Source organism: Microcebus murinus, chromosome 7 (assembly GCF_040939455.1).
Source record: "Microcebus murinus isolate Inina chromosome 7, M.murinus_Inina_mat1.0, whole genome shotgun sequence".
In the NCBI taxonomy this organism is placed as follows: Eukaryota; Metazoa; Chordata; class Mammalia; order Primates; family Cheirogaleidae; genus Microcebus; species Microcebus murinus.
This window is the reverse complement of record NC_134110.1, coordinates 8,890,050-8,912,681: the sequence shown is the minus strand read 5'-3', so window position 1 is coordinate 8,912,681 and position 22,632 is coordinate 8,890,050. Positions and strand designations below refer to the sequence as shown.

Sequence of the window (22,632 nt, the reverse complement as noted above, 5' to 3'; positions counted from 1 at the left end):
TAAAACATTTAAAACAGTGCTGGCACATAGTAAGCATTTTATGCAAAAATCACAAATACGGGAATATATAGTATATATAATTTCTGCCCTCCTGGAGATTACAATCCAGCAGTTCCCCAAAAGGATTTGAGGTAGCTCCTAAAAGAATCAACTATATTGAGCACACAGCTTGAGGACACAAGCTAGTAACAGGGGACGTTTGTATTCTGAGTCATGTGATTTCAAAGCCTGTGGTCTTCCTCCAGTATTGTAGTTCCCCGCCCCCAAAACAACCAGTGCCTCCTATTTTGTATTTGCCTCTTCCTCTCTTAATCTTGTTGTAGGCGAGGTGTGGTGGCTCAGGCCTGCAATCCTAGCACCCTGGGAGGTCAAGGTGGGTGGATTGCTCAAGGTCAGGACTTAAAGACCAGTCTGAGCAAGAGCAAGACCCCATTTTTACTAAAAATAGAAAGAAATTAATTGGCAAACTAAAAATACATATAGAAAAAAAAATTAGCCAGGCATGGTGGCGCATGCCTATAGTCCCAGCTACTCAGGAGGCTGAGGCAGGAGGATCACCTGAGCCCAGGAGTTAGAGGTTGCAGTGAGCTAGGCTGATGCCACGTCACTCTAGCCTGGGCAACAGAGTGAGACTCTGTTTCAAAAAAAAAAAAAAAAAGGAATCTTGTTGTAGTTGACAGTGTCCCACTTGCCAATTTTAGATATCTCTTGTGTATCTTACATTAGGAATGATTTGTGACCAGATGTGATTCAACTTGACCTGTTCAGTTTCCCTTCTTAGACATTGTGCCCGTGCCAACATGCCCAATGTGTATAGCTGATTAGCTCAAAGAATTGGAGGGGAACTTGATCTATATGTGTCAGATCAGGTAAGGAAGACTTTTATGTGAGGAAGGGGCCAGATTTCTACTCAGGAAAGAAAGACATTATCTCGTTTCATGCCATGCTCTCTTGCTCTAATCATCAGTATGACAGGTAAAGGAAACAACATGGCTAAATAGTGCAAGAAGTAGTAAGAGTGAGCCTTAAACATGTAACAGAGCAGCAGATTATAAACTTCAACCATCTGTTTCCTAGAGGGGAGAGGAAATTGGGAGCCAGAGAGATTGATTTTATTTAATCACTTCCAACTCTTTCGTTAAATTTTTATCAAGAATTAATAAAAATCTTTATGTTGTCTGCATTTCAACCAAATATCTGGACCTGTTAGCAAAAGGGAAAGTGTCTCTTTTAGTGTTGACCTAATCAGTTATTCTAATATAGAGAATTGTGAAACATCTGTGAGGGGAGTATGTGTGTGTGTGTGTTTTAAGCTACCGGGAAAGCCAGTGCCCTCTGACCAGTTTAGCTTTGCTTAACAAGAATAGAATGAGAGGTAGGGTTGTATTGGTTTGGTTTTGTGACAGCGTCTTGCTCTGTCACCCTGGGTAGGGGGTAGTGCAGTGGAGTCATCATTGCTCACTGCAACCTGAAAAACTCCTGGGCTCAAGTAATCCTCCTGCCTTAGCTTCCTGAGTAGCTAGCTGGGACTGTAGGTGCACACCACCATGCCAGCTAATTTTTTCTATTTTTTTTTTTTTTTTTTAATAGAGGCAGGGTCCTACTCTTGCTCAGGCTGGTCTTGAATTCCTGAGCTCAAGGATCCTCTTGCCTTGGCCTCCTGGAGTACTAGGATTACAGCCGCGCGCGCGCGCGCGCGCGCGCCCCCCCCCCCCCTGGTTTTAATATGTTGCCTAGGCTGGCCTTGAGCTCCTGGGCTCAAGCAGTGCTCCTGCTTCAGCTCTCCCTAGTAGCTGGGATTACAGCTGTGTACCGCTTAGAACTGTTAAAAACTCTCTTCGTTTTAAGGGATATTTTTCGTTAAAGGAGCCATACATTAATTGATTCCTAAAACTTCTTGAAATTTGATTCCTTTTCCATCTGAAGTGTCAAGGTTCTTCCCCATAGGGAGAATAGTCTCTAAAACCACTCCAGAGACTGAGAACCCAACAGATTTTATGAGCGCCATCTGCTGGCCTTATTTTAATGGACCAAATAGGTGGTGTCTGGAAATCATTAAGAATTTGCCTATATCTTAGTGTTGCAAAATTATGAAGTTGGAAAACAATATGAATTTGAATTATTATTAGTGGTAGTATTTAAAATAATAGTTTTATGTAGTATTGGGAAGAAGAGTCCTTTGGGCTGAAGTGTACATGTGTATGATTGAAAATGAAGAATACAGGTTGTAGAATTTCATTGGCTAGTATCTTTATCTGGCAAAAGCACATTAGCCAGTTAAATAAACAGTAAGTTTATATGTCAAATGAAAATTTTTAATATTTTCTAACAGTGAAATTAACCTAAATCTGTATCTTGAATGACTTCAGTTTATGCTAAAAATCAATAAATTTCTTAGTGGATTTCTATTCATGTTTCTTGAGGCACTTTGGGGCACCTTTTAAGGAAAGATTTATTAAAATAACTTTACTGGCTATTTTGGAGACTGAGCTTTTATCTTGAGGAGTGTGGAGAGTATCTGAATATGTTTCACATAAGAGAGATACAGGTAAAGCCCCTAGATTAAAGAAATAAGGATGATATGATTTTCTCTTCTTGTCCTTATTTATATTATAATTATATTTTAAGTGACTTTTTAAGGATCAAAGGACTTAAAGGGCCAAAGGACTAAAAATTTGGTTTAATCAGAGCATTAAATTCTAGATCTTTTAATTTCTTACCCAATCATCCAAGTGTTAAAGATAAATCGAAGAAAGAGAGGCAGATTGTTAACAGGAAGAGAGTCCAGATAGGAATTCATTCATTCAGCCAATGTTTATTGAGCATGTGAAACAACCAGAGACACGTTTAGGCAGTGATATAACACTGAATAGAACAAACATGGTCCCTGCTCTTAGGAATCAGTCTTCACCAACCAAGCACAGAAAGTACACGGGACAGACAACATTAATCCTTGCCTGGTACCCCTTGGTCTAGAGTATAAAGGCTGAAATCCTTGACATTCCTTGAAGTTTGTGTTCCTCGTGGTCAAGCCATGGTGCAGTGCTCTTCAAATGTGCCATGTTTGTCCACTTCTGCCTTTTTACATCCTTTCCCCTCCTTGGAGTGACTGTATCCTTTGTTTCTCTAGTCAACTCTTATGTGTTTTTTAAGATTCATTGTAAGTGCTACCTTCTCTAGGTAGCGGTGGCCTTCTCCTTTGGCCAGTTTTATCCCTTCCTTTCCTTTCTCTTCTGTTAGGTCATAGCACTTTTGAAATGATTCTGTTTATAGCACCTGTTATATCACTGTAACTGTATGTTGACATGAGTTTCTCCTACTAGGTCAGGGGTTCTTAATCTGTTTTTTTGTTGTCTTGGCGGGATCTGAACCTTTGGAAAATGTATGCAAAGTTTTGTGTGTCTGTGTTTGTTTCTGGGGAGAGGAACCATAGTTTTCATAAGATGATCAAAGTAATATAAAACTTTACTAGACCAGGTGTTGGCAAGCTACAGCCTATGAGCCAAATCTGACCTATTGACTGTTTTTGTAAATAAAGTTTTATTGGAACGCAGCCATCCCTGTTCTTATGTGTTGTCTGTGGCTGCTTTTGTGCTGTGAATAGAATGGAGTAGTTGCAATAGTGACCATATGTCTCACAAAGGCTAAAATATTTACCACCTGAGTCTTTACAGAAAAAGTTTGCCAATCCTTGTATTAGACTAAAATAGCTCCTACATGGTAGAGAGACCCTACTCTCATCTTTTTTTTTGTTTTTTTGTAGCCTGGGTGTACAAGAACAAGACTGTACATATCAGTGAGTGCCTAGCTAGTCCTAAGGATTAAAAAGGAAACATTTGGTGCTATATGACACAAAGCTATCCCCCTCTTCCTAGGGTCCAGAAACCACAGTGAAGATAGAAAATGTTACTTTTAACTTTTCCCTTTACTCCAGGGCAGAGGGCCTGACATTTTTCTGGTGAACCAAGTTGGATTTCACTAAAACCCAATGACAGGTGGTGGTTCTGTGGCCAAGAATGCAAGCTTCTGGGGACAGGTATAACTAGCTTGTTTCTTTTAGAACCGACATTTCCCAAACACACACACCCTAGATTTGTGGTGCTCCCTGGGTATAGGTGGGCATCTGCTGGAGGAGAAGCTTTCAGTGTGTTTCTGAGACTTGCCCAGGAGGAAGTGGCAGGAGTGAGGGCCATGGACCTGGGAGGAAAGGATTGTCCTTGAGCATGGTGGCTTACATCTATATATGGCATTTTGCCTTGCCCACTTGGTACCTTGTATCTTGTATTGTTTTGGCAAGTTATACTCAAAGCATTTCAAGCAGGAATGAGCTGGGAGGAATATTTTCCTTAGGTACTTTATGTAGATTTTTTTTTTTTTTTTAAGGTAAGGGGTAGTGGGTGGATTACAACCCTCTGAGGGAGGTGGTGGCTCTTCAGTGCAGTTCACTGTCACAGTTTCATCTGGACCATTCTTTATAGCTTCCTAAGTGGTTTTCCTGTTTCTGTAGTTTCCTCACTATGATCTTCTCCCCACATAGGAATCATAATAGTTCTTTTAAAACATAAATCACATTACGTCACTCTCCTTTTCAAAACCCTCCAGTGGTCTAGCATCACATGAAAAAAAGCCCACACTCCAACCTCACTTCCTATCCAGAGTTTATTCACTTGCTACTCCAGACTGGCCTTTGTTCCACAAATAGGCTGAATGTGGATTTGCCTTGCACTTGTTATATTCCCTTTGCCTGGATTAAATAATTTTTTATCCTCCTTTAACTTGCTTCGTTCAGGTTTTAGCTTGAACATGACTTCCTCAGCGGAGCTTTCCCTGACCACCCACCCTATCTGAAAAAGCATCTTCTCACCCATGCTTTAGACCACCTAACCCCTGCTGTCTTATTCTAATAGAACTTTCCCTCTAATGTTACTTTTTATAATTTGTCTTACCTGCTAAAATGTAAGTTCCAGGAAGGCAGGGGCCTTGTCTCTTTCATGTTTGTACCCTGGTTATTAACCATGCCTAATGCACAGTTCAATAAATATTGCAGTGAATGAATTCATTTTGCTGACAAAATTAGTTCAAGTGGTTATTTATCAGGATTCTATAGATATTAAGTGATCGACCCTGATCTTATTCCTGAGCCTGCATTTTTATACTTCATGGCCCTTTGTGGTGGCTAATACCTTGTTACTCAGTAGCATGTTTCATTTAAGAAATAGTAGATGCTAAATAATATTGAAGATTTTTGTGTTTGTGCACAAGTATACACACAGACATACTTTGTAATGGTATTAATTGCCCAGAAAAAGTAAGCCACTCTGAGAGCCATATTTTGAGGGAATATTAAAGAACCAACAGAACTGAACAGCTCTGTCCAGTGATTTGGGATTTGTTTTGTCTGGTAGGCTTTCTGTTTTTTAGCCTGATGGCAACAATGTCATATATTTATGTTCTTACTTTAAGAAGTTCAGGGTACCGCTTTGCTGTGACTATATGCCTTATAAATTTGTCTTTTGTTTTCCTACAGCACTTCAGTAAATTAAGCATGAATATCATTCATGTTTTCTGTAATTAAATTTTGTAATCTTATTTTGAATGAATTAAGTTTGTAAGGAAGGCCAAGGAATATAGTACTTTAGTTTGCTCACAAAGATAGAACTACAAGGAGGTTTGTATTTCTTTGGGGTTTGCCAGTGTTACATGACATTGTGTAAGCTCCATTATATCTACTGTTTAAAACCTCTCAGGTCTGGCAGCTGTTTCTTGAATGATTTTATATTTAGTTTGGAGCCTCTGTCACCTCCTCCCATGTGTCACCTCTGTCCACTTGTTGCAGATACCATCTCTTTCAAACAGAATTTGACATTGAATTTGTGTTCCTCTGGCTCTTTCCTTCCAAGTGACCTGTGTTTGAGACGAGTCTGTGGGAAGCCTCCCTCCCCTGACTTTTGCTCTGGCAGCGTCAGGTGCCTCCTCTAATTTCTACAGTCCCTAATCCTTGCTTTTCCTACAGTGCTTTTTATATAGCTGCAATTATTGCCTTGTTTGTCTTCTCCCTGAGGAGGCGGTGAGACCGGTGAGACCGAAGAGGCAAGAACTGGCTTGTCTTTGTAGCCTCAGTGTGTACCGTAGTTCTTCACCTAAGTGCTCAGCCAATGTTTAAGAGAAGGAAGGAAGCAAGACAAACTTAGTATTTTTCTTATTTGTAGTACTCTAAGTTTTCTTGCTTAAAAAAGATGAAATACAGTTGGTTCAACCCAACAAACATTGATTGGGCACTTGCTATATGTCAGGCCTTTTGAAGAGATGTTGAGTACACAGAGATGGACTAGATGCAGTCTCTTCACCAGCTTCGCCGTAGCGGCACAAACTTTCAGAGTATGTGCCCACCTGAGATGATCTGTCTTGAGCCTTGAGCAGCACTGGCACAGGCATTTCTTCATAAAAGCCTTTCTGGTCATACCCTTCAAGGTAGAGTTTGGGCACTCATCTCTGTACCTAGGGATGTGTGCTAATACAGCATTTATCGCCTGGCATTCTGTACGTATGCATGTCTGTCTGTGTTCCTGGAGGACAGAGACCAGGTAGTCTTTATCTTTGTAATTCTGGTACCTGGTTGATAGCAGAGATACAATACATTAACCATAAGGCACTGTGTGCTTGTTTAGCATGAATGGATGAACTTACGTCTTTGGTAATGGGAACAGAACAGAAAGAAAGGCAATGAACACATTAATATTGGGCTATTGAATATGTTTCTATGAATTAACTTATCTATTGGATGGGCTGGAACAAAATTTTATACCAGCAATAAAAAATATTGAAATAATAAAGTAAAATATATTAAAGGAAGTATTTAAAGAAACAAAATGTTTTCAAACATATTGTCTCATTTAACAATCAACATTAATGTTTCACATAATAGTCACATAATTCACATAATAGTCTTTTTTTTAAAAGAATCCCAATATTAACATATGGCAGTTCTATGTATATTAATATTTGCTAGTAATAAGTCATCTGAAAATCCTTTAATTTTAATTAACGCAGACTAGCTTTCTACCTACTTAGCACAGGTTAACAATTGCATCTTATGTAGATTGTATCATCCCTGAAAGACTTTCGTAGTTACCTACAGTATTAACAGCAAGGTGTATAAATTAAGAGAAATCTGAACTATTTTAGATGGTGGAAAATGGATTGAACCATGGATTTGGGAAGTAATATTTATTTTAGTTTAACAAATGACCTTTCTGAAAGACTTGAAATGGGAAATAAGTATTAAGGTTTTGGCTGCAGAGAGCTCAATTGACTGCCATTAACAGAGAGAAATAAGTGTCATGATCTTTCCAGGTGACACTTGGGTTTGGGTTCTTCTTGGGTCCAGAGTGCCTATTTCTAGATTTGAGGCACTAGAATAGATAGATGAATGGTATGTTATGGGGGGAAAAATCATTTTTAAGTTTGCTGCTTTTCTGTCTTCAGATATCTCTCCTCCATTGTCTGTTCTGAGGATTGTTTAAAAAATCATTCCTTTTAATGCCACAAGCCCTTTCTATCCTTGCCTCTTGGCCATCCTCTGTTCTCTGATTTTCCTCTTCCCTGACTGGCCTTTCCTTGTTTGGCCTGTTTTTCCAGGTCGGTTTCTGCCTCCCGCCCTCCCCTGCAGGAACACAAGGGCCTAGTCCCTGGCGCTGTCAGCATGGAGAACTCATCTATGGTGGAGGCTTCAGTTCTCAACTTAGTGCAGGTTGATACTCAGATCTGCCCAGCCCTTTTCTGACAGCCTGTCAGATAGACAATATCTACAATGATCTATCTTGCTGGTATATGAAACTTAAGATTTAAAGCTCATCATCCTCCTCACAAATCATTCCCACAACCTGTTTTTCCTTAACAAGTTACCCCTTTTTCTGTACATGTGCTTTATGTTTACTATCTTCCAGCCCCCATCCTGTCAGTTGTCAGATTTCATCAAATTATTTTTAACAGAATTCCTTTCCCACATTTATTTCTTTTTAGATTAACTTGCTACAGTAGCAGTTCAAGCTCTTTTTATTTCCTCACATTGTATTTTTCTAATATTTTTTTTAGTTTCTTTGCCTCTATTCTCTTCTTCCTTCTTAGGATAGTGCTGTGAGAGAAATTTTTCTAGAGCATATTAACATGTCACATCCCCCTAGCACATGCCTCTCAAGACTATCTTTTCAAATGTATGTATTGAATACCCATTACTTATTAATCTAGACAAAGGGGATATCTCAGTGAATAAAACATGCTCATGGGATGTGCACATTCTGGTACATAGCAGTAGCAGTCATTGAACCCTGTGCCATGCACTCCTGTAGGTGCTTTCCTTTTATCATTCATTTCATTCTTAAAACAACCTTATGAGGTAAGTATGATACCCTTTCTTATGCTATACAGAACTTAAATAACATACCCAGTTTAAAGAGATAGAAAGTAATGTACCATACTGTGATTCAAACCCAGGCATACTGGTATCAGAGACCATGTTCTTAACTACTGCCCTATGCTAACAAGTTATAAACCAAATTAAAATAAAGTTAGAAGGCAAACTGACTTAAGGTGGTGATAATATGGAACTGTTGTGAGCAGAACTGTGGCAACACTGTTATCCATAACCTGAGATGTTTTGTATCTATCTAGCATTTTCTCTTATAGCACGAACTCTATTCTTCCCATAAGTGGTGACCTCTCTTAACTGGGCTTGCCGTGGCATCTTGGCCTTCTCTGTGGAAATTCTCTCCCTTTTCCCCCAAGCCCCTTCTGCTGACCTGTTCTAATGGGGTGCTGGTTAAAAAGAAAAAAAAGAAAACCCTGATTTGTGGCATTTGCCAATTTGGAAGTGGTGTAAATAGTCCCCTAATGGCTGATTCCAAGCTGTCAAGGCCACATCACTGAACGCAGAGTAGGCAAGAGATGTGTGCCGGGAAGACATGCAGGACACACCATTATATAGAATTTCTATGTAGATACGATAGCTGTAAACCCTAAGAGCATTGATAATGGTAAAATGTGGTAAATGATTAAAAAATGATGAGCTTTAATACATTGTTTTAATATAGTTTACTTAATTATAAGCTTATGTCATTTAATTTTTAATAATGGCTAAGTTTAACAACTGGCTTGTAGAATTCCTGAAAATTTAAGCCCGCACTCGTGCCTGTACAAGCCAGTTCCAGTATCCCACTGCAGTCACTTTGCTGCTGACTGGGTCCACCTTCAAAAACCTTATGGCAGACACTGTCTTACTAAGACATCAGTGCTATCCCTTCTTTCATCCTTCTTCCATCAGAACTTCCTAACTACCTCATGCCCCTAATTCCTCTCTGCCATCTTTCCTGTCTGCAAGGCCCTGTCCCTTCCATTCATCCCCACACTGTAATTCACTTCTTCCTACCCCTTCCCCATGCCGTCTTTTCCTTAGGTCACTTTCCCTAGTTAAAGGAAAGCTTCAGACCACTAATATCTTGAGGCATGGACAGTCCCTCAGCAAGATGCTGAGTCTCTTGTGGAGAAGGAATCTTTGATCTAGAAAACAAAGATACATTTTTAGAATCCCAGGTTAAAAATATAAGTGAAAAAATCATTTTACCCTAATAATTAAATAAAGGTGATTACAGGGCTGTTAATACAGTATATATCTATATAAATAGGTTCAGGATGGGAAAAACTGAGACTGTGCCTACCATTTAAAATCCTTTTTTAAGATAACCCTTTTATAAAAACCTGTTTTTATTGGCAGGTAGGTGATCAGTTGTTGACATTTTGGATCATAATGCATTTATATTTGGGGGTTATTGATACTTATGAAATGGGGCCTAATAAAGATTGTCTTTTCCATTAGTTCTTGCGTCATCTATCAGCAAAACTAATTAGGACCCTGAAAAATTTGTCAGCTTCAAGGATGTAGTCTCACTGATGAAGAAACATAGAAAATATCTTTGTTAAGGATAACACTCTGTTTCTTGAGTTCAAATTATTGGAAGGAGTAGTGATGTAGATGCGTACTCTTCCTGGGGTTGGGTCAAACTGAAATTATAATTGAGAATGTTTTGAAAATTGCCTTTGTTAGTAAGTTCACTTCTGAGTAGTGACTGAAGATGGTGATAATTCTCTTTTACCAACAATGATATTCCTTGTGTTAGGGTGCTTTGACACTCTCATATTTTAAAAAAAAAAGTGGTCATTAATAACTAGCTTTTTGACAAAGTCAGTTACAGCTTGATGGAGATTGTAGTTCATTCTGACTTCCTATAATGTTGTATTCAACTGATTTCAGCACCTGCCATGTATAGGGTGTTGCACAAGGCACTAGGGATCAAATAAGAGATAGACTCGGGGCTTTGGGAAATACTTTGAGTTCTGTTTCCAGAATCTACCTAATGGAGCATTTGTTAGGAGCCTCGGTTCCGAAGTTTGACTTTATGATTTTTGCTTATCATTGTTTAATGAAAAACTATCTTCTGCTCAATTATGCTGCTGCGCTTAATAAGTTATGGCCACACGGTGGCATGGTTCTCTTATGGTCTTTAATTGCTGCTAAAATGGAACAGAAACCAATGCTATAAGTAATGAGGATTCACTCCCCTAATTATAATGCTGAAATGGCCTGGCTTTCTGTAAATTGATTTTTCCGTAGTGCATTATTAAGATTTACATAATATTAAATCTCAGCGCTTTAAACCTTGCTGCTTTAAAATCTTTTGTTATGGTTACAACACAGATTATATAGTGTTTATAATTGGGAGAATGGTAATTAGGGCTGTATTTTATAGGAATATTTAAGTTAGCCTTGATTTAAAAAAAATCAAACTATAACAATTGCTAAAGAATATTTGTAACTAAAAGACAAAAATGTCATACTTTGTAAATAATTGCAAAGTCATGGACAAAATTATTGGCTTAAGATTTTTGTCTGACTCCAAGAGCTTAATGTAGGGTTGGATAAAGAAAAGCAGGGATGCCAGATGGTCAGGAAACACAAATTGTTAGAAAAGCAAGTCTCCCATTATAATAGATTAAGAATATTACCATAGACAGAGAGCTGAACATGTTCAATGCATTTTCATACATAGTGTGTGTTGTTTAACCATGGGGATATGTTCTGTGAAATGAGTCATTAGGTGATTTCGTTGTTCTGTGAACATCACAAACCTAGATGGTATAGCCTACATGTAGCTAGGCTATGTGGTATAGTGTATTGCTTCTAGGCTACACACCTGTATAGCATGTTACTTTACTAAAATACTGCAGGCAATTTTAACACAACGGTAAGTATTTGTGTATCTAAATATAGGAAAGGTATAGTAAAAATATGACATTATGATCTTGTGGGACCACTGTCAGGACACTGTCCTATATGCAGTCTGTTGTTAACTGAAAATGTTGTTATACAGCATGTGGTTGTATTGGCTTAGGGGCCTTCAGAATCTCCATTTTTTTGTCATTTCTAGGAAACAACTGAGGAAGGTCGTCAAGCCCTCTTGGCCTGAGAATCTACAACATGAGAGGGAGAGGATTATAAAAACATATAGGGGTCAATGAAATTTGTTTATAGAGCTTTGTTATAGTATCATCTTCATTTATACAGTCAAGGAAACTGAGGTTTAATGGATCTAAGTAAAGTCCTTGCAAGTGGGATTTAAATCCAGGTTTGTCTGGAGCCCGAGCTCATGCTCTTTGCACTCTCTTATTTCCGGGCTGTTAGAGTCTCTCCACCATTGTGGGAGAAGGGGTGGACTTTAGTAGTGATTTGTGAAGTGTAGATTTGAGAGAATTATTGCTGCAACCAATAAGCCCCTTATTGAGTATGAGGATGTAACTATTTATTATGCCCCTTCCATCCTCTGCCTTATTTGTGAATTTTCTTGTATAACCCCTCCTCCCTTTTTTTTTTTTTACCCATTCATCAAGTAAATACACAAACTGTATTCAGTTAGTGTACTTGTCTAGTCACTGCCACTAAAATGTAAGTTTAAAGAAGACAGAGATCTTATTCTGTATTCTCAATGCCTAGGGTATTGCCTGACACATAAGTGCTCAGTCAATATTTATACTTGTTTAAAACTACTAGAAAGGAGGCATAGTTTAGAAGATATATTTGATTTTCGCTTACATATGATGTTTTATAAAAATTCACTTCCAAGGGGAACCTTAGTAATGCAAACTTGTTATATCGTTTCCTTTCCCAGGGCGATTGTGTTGTTACCGTACTGCTTGCTGAAGAGGACAAAGTTGAAGATGATGTAGTTTTTTACTTGGTATTTTCGGGTTCCACCCTCCATCACTGTACAAGTACTCGGAAGGTCAGTTCTGATACATTGGAGACCATTGCTCCCGGTAAGTATTCCAATGGGATCTTTACTAGCCTTTAGTAGTTCTTAAATGCTTTTATTCTGTGTTCATTAGTATAGAGTGATAGGAAGAGTGAATCAGGGTGCTATAACCGCAAATTTGATTCTGAATTTCCTGATGGCAAAACCAAAAGGTGTAACAAGCACAATTAGTAACACGTTCTTTAGTATCTTATGATAGAAAAGCTCACAAAATCTTTCATAAAGCCAAATTTGCCTGAAGTTAACAAATTATAGTTCATAATGGAGTGAATGCTTAACCACTCTTGTATTTATAACAGAATTAAAAGGAAAATATTTATTTATTAAAAATTCTCATAAAGTCATTAAGTTGTTGCTACTTCTACCAGAAATGACTGATAAGTAATGATTATCTTTTGAACTGTCAGAGCATCTTAAGGTGTATTGATTTGTGTTTGGAGATGAGCTTCTTTCCTTAATTGACCTTGCTTCAAAGTTAACACTTGACCAATTTCATCAGAATTCAAGGGAATAAGGGAATCCCTAAAAATGTTGACAGTTTATTTTCCTTTAGAAAATAAAATGGACATGGTTTTATTGAAACTTTTTTAAACCAGCATTTTTATATAGCACTGATTCCACTTTGTTGGTACAGGTCGTATAGAAATTATTAATTTATGAAGCAGTTTGAATATCTGATCTTGCCGGTATTGGATTGGATTGCCAAGTTTTGTTGCTGTGCCATTTTATATGTATATAAATTTATTTCTGATACAAATGATTTTGAAAATTATAGAATTTAAAGATTCTAGATAGTCTCTCGCCAAATTTTTAGGGATAGGAAATATAAGAAGGCAATCAGCATAGATACCAATTTCTTTTCTAAAGAATATTAGGTGTACTTCCTTGTAATTGAAAGCTCCCGTCATCTTGTTTCCTGCTGTGCATGTCTTATCAGAAAGGCTTATCTGGAACTTGAGATCTGTTTTCTAGCAGGTGCCACCCAGTGTCACTGTTGCTAATCATTTCTTATGGGTTGGTAATAGTGAGAAACACTCCTTAACCAGGTATAATTGGTCAGTCCCTGACTAGGCTCTTATTAGGAAAAGAGGTAATTTTTATAAAATTACTCCTTCCTGAATTAGGAACACTTGAGGATTAAAGCTTGGGTGTATATGTATGTATATGTGTGTGTGCATGTAAGTAGATACAAGAATACATACACATATAAAAGGCAAATGTGACAAGGATGCAACCCTGGATCCCAGCTGCGATCGTCAGTCACAACCCCAGTAAAGGCCAGCCTCTTGGTGGAGGGGGATGTGCCTGGAAGCTCTTACACCTTCGCTGGCAAGGTCCTTAAATTAGGATGGGTGGCAGGCAGTTACTCTCCTTGGAGTCACAAACCCACTGTACTTGTATGACAGCCTGGGGCTCTGATACTTGTATGTTGCCCTCAGCCTAACTTTCTGAGCTCTAGTTCCCATTTCTTCCTTTGCCTTTGGTTCTATAATAATACCTCCTTCTGTCTGTCTCAGTACCTGCTCTTTCCAGCCACACTCCTCTCTGGGTGTCCATTTGTGCTTTGTGACAGTCAGTACCCATGCCCTGCCTACTCAAGCCAACCAGAATGGGTATTATTCTCTTCTGCTTTCCTCTAATTTGGGTTGAATCCTCAGAAATCATTCCTGACCCATTTGCTTGGTGCCTGGGCTCTTAGTACCTGCCTTCTCCTTCATTTTCTTCTAATTGGTTGTCCTCTTAGCCGTGTCCCATACTCTCTGTCATGCTTACAGGGCCTGACAGCTTGCCCCTCCACCCCCATTGTCCTGAACATTCTGCCACCCACCAAATGCAGTCAGGCAGCTGATAGGAGGTACCTAATTATAGCACAGGTGACAAAAGGATTAGAGTCTTTGAAAGACCCTCTTGAACCTGTTGAAGAGTAAAGCAGCACATGTGTGCCTTGGCTGTGTGCGCGCAGGTCCCAGCAGGCCCTCGTCGGTGCATTAGGAGCTCTGGTAACTAAATAAAGGAGATTCCTGACAGGACCATATTGCAGTAGTCGTCACGTATGGGAGTTTTCTGTTTACTTGTCTTTTTCAGCTACCATCATTTAGGTTAATTTGGTAATTTGTTGTGGAGGGAGAGAGGTAGAGGCATTTGGGGGTTTAACTTAGTTTTGAATTTCTTGTTTATATCATGGGGTAAATTTTTTAGCTTAGAATTAAACTGCTTTAAGTCTGCTTTTGTGGGCCTCTTAGACTTGTGCCTTCCATCCTTCAGTTCCTCACTCAGGTATCACCTTCTCAGTGGGGCCTTTCTTGTTCACCCTATAAAAATATTCAGCTACCTCCTCTCAGCGTTCCCTGGCCCCCGTCCCTGCTCTGTTTTTCTCCAGTGTGCTTTTCAACTTCTAACATATTGTGTACTTGATTCATTTGTCTCATTTATTTTCTGCCTGCCCCTGCTAAAGTGTCAGCTTCATGAGGGCAAGGATTTTCGTTAGTTTTGTTCACTGGTGTGTGCTCTGAAGGCTTATCGAATCCCTGTCGTTGCTGTGTCAGAATCCGTCCTAGTTCTTGGAAGCTGTTCTTTTCGAAAGATGCATGTGCGAACATACACACACCTACACACGACTCCCTTTTTTTCAGATATGCAAAAGAAGTGTCTGGCTTCTTGAGTCGAATTCGTAACTTGGGGCAGGAGGCAGTGTTCTTTCTCCAGAGCTACCTTTGTTGAATTCTGTTGTCAGTTAGCCGTATCGATAGCTTCTGATTCCCTGTCTGCTGAGGGCAGATGAGTCAAGACCCTTCATGGAAAGCCTGTACAGTGCTCGTGCATCCCAGGGACTGGGTAAATGTGCCTGGTCTTCTTGCCGCAGCTGCTCCCGACAGGGATGTGTGCACTCTTTCTGCTTCCAGATTAGCTCTTCAATTCCTATTCATTTTGGCTAAGAGAAGAAAAAGAGCTTTGTGCCTTGTTCTTGATTTTGATGTCATGTTTCATCCAGATTGCTGGCTCTTATTTTTCTTTGAGTTCTCTGTATGTTTCACTGTCAGTGTTTTGTAACATTTTAGGTTTTACTAGACCCAGATAATTGACCTTCAAAAGTCAGCTACTTCTTGATGTTAGTCTGTAACCTTTTATCAAATAAATATTTCCTCCAAGATAGGGTAGAAAATGAGACAATTTCTAAATTATCTCCTAAAAATCCCCTTTGAGTCCAGATATTGAAATTATAGTCCCATTCTCCCCCATCTTTCAATTTTCCTACTTTTTTTTTGCATGTTTTATGATAATCTTAAATTGAAGTGTGTGTGTGAGATTATAAAGAAGTAGTAAAGGCTTTTTAAAGCAATCTTTTCTTGCCTTCCTACCACTTAAGGCTGTAGATATGATTCACCTTTTTTTAAAAAAAATATAAAGTTTAAGGAATGGCAGGGGCAATATACGTAACCCTAACAATATTTGTACCCCTACAATATGATAAAATAAAAGGAAAAAAATATAAAGTGTGTTAAGAGTAAGTAGTAACATCTTAGGGGACAGGTAGGTGGAAACTGATTTTTCTACTTTATCTGCAGTTAAATAGTTTGAATGCTTTACAGTGAGCATGTTATATATAGTTATTTTTAATAAAAATATTTTGAAGACTGGAAAGAATGTCCTCTCTTTTGAAAATAAATCTGTCTTTGTGCTAATTAACAAGAGACAGATCAATAAATTTTATAACAAAATATTACTTTCAAAATACCTATAAAGTTGACTAGTTCAAGATTATAATTTGCTTTGAAACATAGCCTGAAATGGAAATGTATTTTGAATAATGAAAAGTATTATCTTTGTAATACATAAAAATATCTCATTATCTTCTTTTCATAGAAGACAAATCCAGTCCTAAATCTCACTTTAATTAGTGATTTTCCTTTAGAAATGAAGCTGCGTTATTTTCTTCAAGACCTATGTAGGCTTGATAAATAGTGTAAAGTAATTTGAGCATAGTTCTTTGGGTGGGAGTATAAAGTACTGTTTTATTGTGTTCACTTTTATTAATGGAACTGTGAATTTATTAGACCAAGCAAACAATAATTACAGAATGAAAATGGAACAGGATATTTAGTGGTTTCTGCACACTACTTCTGTGAAAGGCTTTGGCGCAGAGTCTTCATAAAATGAAATCTTTTTTGAGCATGTCTATTATTTATTTTTAGAATTCACAGCAAGGGTTCTTGTTTGACAGGAAAACTACAAAATTTCATTGACCCAAAATTTGACTCGGCTCTTTTGTATTTTTCTCTTCTTTCTCACTCAGAAGGGAAGATACTATATAGAGTAGATCTGTCATTTTTTTAAAAAGAAAAAAGTACATTTACCACGATCAGAAGTTCTTTTGGGTTTAATGGAAAATTGTAGCCCAGATCTAAACAAATGGTCATACTGTTAGAGCCTGATGTATCTTTGATTTCTTGTGAACCAAGACTCTTTTTCTAGCAGCAGATGTCCAAAGATTACCAAATTGAATAGCACATTTGAAAAGAAGTTGTGAGGCAGGCACAGTGGCTCATGCCTGTAGTCCTAGCACTTTGGGAAGCTGAGGTGGGAGGATCGTTAGAGGCTAGGAGTTCAGGACCAGCCTGAGCAAGAGTGAGACCCCATCTCTACAAAAAAAAAAAAATAGAAAAATTATCTGGGCATGGTGGCACACACCTGTAGTCTCAGCTGCTTGGGAGCTTGAGACATAAGGATCAAGGGTACAGTGAGCTATGATGAGGCCACTGCACTCTAGCCCTGGCAACAGAGTAAGACTCTGAATTTAAAAAGAAAAAAAAAGAAGTAGTAGTTGGTAACCTTTTAATTGGCTTGACCAGAGGATTTTGATCCCTCCGGTTTTTTTATTGTTTATTTTCTAACAGTCTCCCTATTCTGAAATATTCCTACTATAAGGTGGGAATCGTAGACAGATAGATTTTACATTATAAAAAACTTAGATTATTGTCCCAATACTAACTAGTGAGTACATATAGTGGATATACTGGAAAAAACAAACTGAGAACTAGTTGAAGGGGGAAACAAAACCTGTTGTCTACTTTCCTATTTGTAATGTTATAGGGAAATTATATATTTCATCACCTTGGAACTATGAAAACAACCCTGGGATCCTAGGGCATGCAATATAACAGGAGTGATATCTTCCCAAGGGGGTGGAAATTGGTTTTTGGGAAGTAAAAACAAAACTTACTCTGCATATATAAAGCACAGATAGACATATACAAATACGTGGTGTATCTATGATATGAAAAATTCAAAAGGTGGGGTTGAATAGAGAATAATGTGTAAAAAGGCTCTTTCGGGAGATGATAATGGAATAAAAGGTTGAGAAACACTGTCTTAGAGCAAGGCTAGAATTATAGTAGAACAAATTTTTAGCATCAGTTAGCCCCTTCCTCCTCCAAAATGTACACGATAATATTCCTGTGCCTACTGTTTTATTTCCCCTCTGCTTAAATGCTCCAGTACATATAGAAGCATTTTACATATGTACCAAATTTGCACATCTTCCATTAGAACACAAAAACCTAGCAGTGGGTGCATATTTCTGCACATAATCATATCTCCTATTACAGTGTAAAACTTCTAGGTTTCCTTTAACCCTATTATAGCCTCTTCAAAATGAAGAAAAAGACACTAAATTCTTAAATACTTTAACGCCAAACTGAAGTAGTACAGATAATATTTTTATATTTTCCACCATTCCTTCTCTTAGAAGTTGAAATCTGTATGAGACTGGGCTTTGCTATCCCAGCAAGCATTTTTAGGGTTCCTCTTTGGATAGCTGAGGAAACAAAGTCCCAATTGTTTCCCCCTCAAAAGAGAAGGCCCAGATGGGATGTGTTCCACTTTTAGCTTAATAGGAAATGAAGTAATTCTTGGGTCCTGCCTCAGCAGTTTTGTTTATCCGTAGCAGTATTTTGTTTCCATGGTGCGGGTGCTCCATGTAGTGATAAGGAGCCTGCAGGCCGCTCTCCCAGCCTCGTGAACACATACCTCCTGCCCTGCTTCCAAGGTGTGGAACAGATGATTTAAGAGGACCTTTAACAGTGAAATTTTTGTTTCTCACCTAGGTACTCCTTGTGTTTTGTTTATTGTTTTACCTTGCCCCTTTATTTTTTCATTTCTACAGTGCCAAAGGCACATTTAGCTCAGAAGCTTTGTTGGTCCATGTTGTAGAAAAGTTATTTTTGAACTATTAAAGAGATGCTTTCCTTGAGGAGCTGCTTATTTCGTGGGTTTTTTTTTTTTTTTTTTTTTTTTGAGACAGGGTCTTGTTCTGTCTCCCATCCTGGAGTACAGTACAGTGATGCAATCAAAGCTCACTGCAGCCTTGAGCTCCTGGGCTCAAGCGATCCTCCTGTCTCAGCCTCCTAAATAGCTAGAAGTCCAGGTGTATGTAGTGATGCCTGGCTATTTTTTTTAGTTTTTGTAGAATCAGGATCTTGCTATGTTGCCCAGGCTGGTCTTGAACTCCAGGCCTCAAGTGATCCTCTTGCCGTGGGCTCCTAAAGTGTTGGGATTACAGGTGTGAGCCACTGCACGTGGCCTACAAGACCATTTTAGTAGCTAATAATAATAATAACTCCCGGTTTTAGATACCCATCGTATGCCAAGTGCTTATGCACAGCCATCTCTAGTAGTTTTAACAATCTGTAAGGTTGGTGTTCTCATTTTGTACACAAGGAAACAGGCTTCAAGGTTGAGCGACTTTCTCAGAATAACCAGATTTGTCTGCTGTGGAGCTGGGGTTCAAACCTAGTGTTCTCTGACTCTGCAGCTAATTGCCAGCATACTTGAGGACCTCTTTCAGTTCACTCAGCTGGGAATAGATCTCTCTCACCTCATAATCTTTTTGTATTTCTGTTGTAAGTGAACTGGACCTGATAATGTGATAAGTTCAGAGGCAATTTAAAAGATGGAATTAAAGTTTATCTATGTTTCTTAAACAATTCATCTCTCTTCTCCTCCTCCGTAAATCTCCAGGGTGTTCTTTGGAAGTTCAGTAAATTTTGCAGAACTTCCCTTTTTAAAAAAGATTTGGATTTTATTTTCTATTCTGTTATAGTTACCAGGAAATTAAAGTGGAAGGAAAAACACCATGAGACTAGCTGAAAATCTTGCTCCTCTTTTTCCTACTGCAGCTTCTGTTTTAATGCAAAAAGTTAATTTGTGGTTATTTATCAAGTTGGTTATGGTTTCCTGTCCCCACGTCTTTGTAGTGTAATTATAGACCTTATAACCCTGCATTCTTTATATGCAAAGGCAGTTATAAGACGATTGGTCCCCTGCAAAATAGTCATGTTTCTAGAGCTAATTTATGGTAGTAAAAGGTCTTCTGCATGCATTTGCAGTGATTTTAGTTTTATTACTGGGTCCCTATTATAAAAGTTTTGGTTTTTAAAAGTTGCTGATTTTCCCATTAGATGTTTTATCTGAAGGAATTAAAAAATAATCTTGAGAGCCACTTGAGCCTAATAGAAAATATTACTGTGAGAGAGCAGCCCCACTAACCTTGAGTAGTTGATTTCCAGTCAGTAGGGTGAGATAGTTTATTCATCTTTCTTTTTTATTTATTTACATATATATGTATATAGAGACACATATAAAAATAAATATAAAATACACACACACACAAAAGAGTCAGCATCTCACTGTCACCTGGGCTGGAATATAGCCTGGAACTCTTGGGTTTAAGTGATCCTCCTGCTTTCAGCTTCCTGAGTAGCTAGGACTACAGGTATACGCCACCATGCCCAGTTAATTTATTTTATCTTATTTTTTGTAGAGATGGGGGTCTCACTATGTTGCTCAGGTTGGTCTTAAACTCCTGGGCTCAAGTAATCCTCCCTCTTCAGCCTCCCAGAGTGCTGGGATTTACAGTCATGAGCCACTGTACCCAGCCTACTTTGTTAGTAGTAACTTTTCTAATTTACTCGTTAAACTTAATAAAGACTGATCCAGGAAACCCTTAGTTCTCCACTCATCTTGTAATCCTCAGTTTTTCTTTTGAAAAAGAAGCCTATAATCATCCATGGTGATTCTTAGTTTCTCCTTCAGATTGTACGTGCATGTATGAAGGGAAAATATTCGCTAACCATCGAGTGGCTTCTCCTGGGTGTCTGTTTCATGGCCTTTTTTGACATTCTAGCTTCTCTAATACATAGTTACATTTTAGTTATACAGAAGTAGAGCTGACAATAGCTTGCCCATCCAGCCATCCACTCTAACAAATTCTTTTGCTAAAGTAGCAGAAAAAGGTAAGCATTCTTGTACTGCCAAGTACAACACACACACACACACACACACATACATAGACATACACACACCCCTTCTTCTGTTCTCTCTGCTTTGTCTGCCCCATCCCATCCTACCCAAATAAACAGTCATTTTAGCACTCCCAGATATATTTCTGTGCAGATACTTACTGCACTTTATTTGAGTATGGTAGTATTGCTTCACTTCAGCTTTTTGCTCTGTATATCTGTGTGTACACGTGCAGAAGGTAATTTTAAAGAGCAGTGGATGATGTTTACTTTTAGCGGTTCCTTTTCTGATTCAAGTTTTCAGGTTTCTGATCTTTGCATAGGCTTGAGGAAAGAGATTGGTAAGAAAGAGTAAGGACTGCGTAGGTGGATGGGGCAGTGGATATTATTTTAGGTGAGTGCAATATCTCTTCTGAGGCACAGCAAGTTTAAGTTTTGAAGGCAGAATTCAGTTGGGATCCTAAATTATGTACGTCATCACTGTTGAATTTTGAAATTTGGGATTTTAGTGTTTATTGACATTTTTTCCTATCTACTTCAAAGTACTGTGAGAAGTTTATACATTAGTTTAATTCTGAATAAATGGGACAGGGCTGTATATTGGTTAGATTCATGAACCACACCACAGTATTTTTTCTTTAAAGCAATTCCTCTGACTGAAATCCATATTACTAAACCCTTCCATCCATCCAATTTATTTGGAAATTAAGTGAGGAAATTAAATATGTTCTTTTAGGTGATAGTATTAAAGAGTTTGGGAGGGCCCTTCTAGATTATAGTTCTTCACTTACAAGGCTAGGAGACTGTCTAGATTTGGAAGTACAAGAGAGATTATTTACCTCAGGCCATATAGCTAGTAAGTACAAAAACAGGTTTGAACTCAGATCTCTTTTATCCACTGGACATCTAGATGTAACCTAGTTAATATCTTCCCAAGACTATCTCTTGTAGTAGTAGTTCTATACCTTGAACTTAACCCTCTGCTTTCCATTTTTATTTTTTTTAAAAGCTGATTCTTATTCCTGAAAGCTCTTCCCAACCTTCTTTCCCTCCCTCCCTTCTGCCTGGTGAGACCCATAGGCAGGTACAGCTGGAGAAACCTTAGAACCTGTAGAGCCTGCTCCCTCATGCTATAAAGGAAGAAATTGAGGCCCAGAGGAGCAAGGTGATCTCTTATCACACAGCTGATGAGTCTAATAGCCAGGAGTAAACATGTTTTCTTACTTTCCCATTGATTCTTCCATGTACCCTTACTTAGTCTTTAAGCCATCTTAAATATTCATACATGTTGTGTGTTGGGGTGGCCTCTAGAGCAAGGAAATTTGGGTTCAGATTCTAATCCTGCCACTTAAGAGCTTTATAACCTTGGGCAAATTACTTAACATTTTGTGCCTCAGTGTACTCATCTGACAAATGGGGATAATAGTAGGATCTGCTGCATAGAGTTGTTATGAGAAGGAAACAAATTGCTAAAGCTCTGAGAATAGTGTCTACCACACAGCAAGTGTTAATATTAAGTGCTTGTTAAATAACAAAAAAAGAGAGGGACAGTGCATCAGAGTTCTGAGGGTTGCAGGGAAGAACCCCTGGCATTGGAGAGTCAGGAAGCAGGGTTCTTGTCAAAGGTCCTTCTTAACTGCCACCTCCCTTATGAAATCTTCCTGCTTTTGCCTACCTCTGAAATGCATACACAACTACTCCCCTGCTCAACCTTGCACTGTACGTGTTTCCTATAGAACTCATCCCATTTTGACTCACGTTGCAGTCGCTTGCAGCTTGTTTGATTCTCCCTTGTGGACTGTAACCCTCTGGAAGGTTTATCCATCCTCCCCTTTCTGATCACAGTGCCTGGATTGGTGGATGTCCAGCTGTTGGTTGTTGAACAAAACTTAGTAAGATGTTATAGAACATTTTTAAACACTTTCTGCTGGAAAAATACCTAAACCCTACTACCTGGATCAGTTAGTTGGCTT

At 38.5% G+C, this 22,632-nt stretch overlaps 1 protein-coding gene across 11 annotated transcripts in view; it reads left to right on the top strand.

Moving 5' to 3' along the window:
- AKAP13 (A-kinase anchoring protein 13) overlaps positions 1 to 22,632 on the top strand; it is a 298,777-nt gene that overhangs the window by 96,482 nt on the left and 179,663 nt on the right. For all 11 annotated transcript variants that reach the window (XM_076004775.1, XM_076004777.1, XM_012774215.3 and 8 more), the window contains exon 3: positions 12,219 to 12,366. In XM_076004775.1, the coding sequence (XP_075860890.1) occupies positions 12,219 to 12,366 (148 nt within the window). The remainder of the gene's footprint in view (positions 1 to 12,218; positions 12,367 to 22,632) is intronic.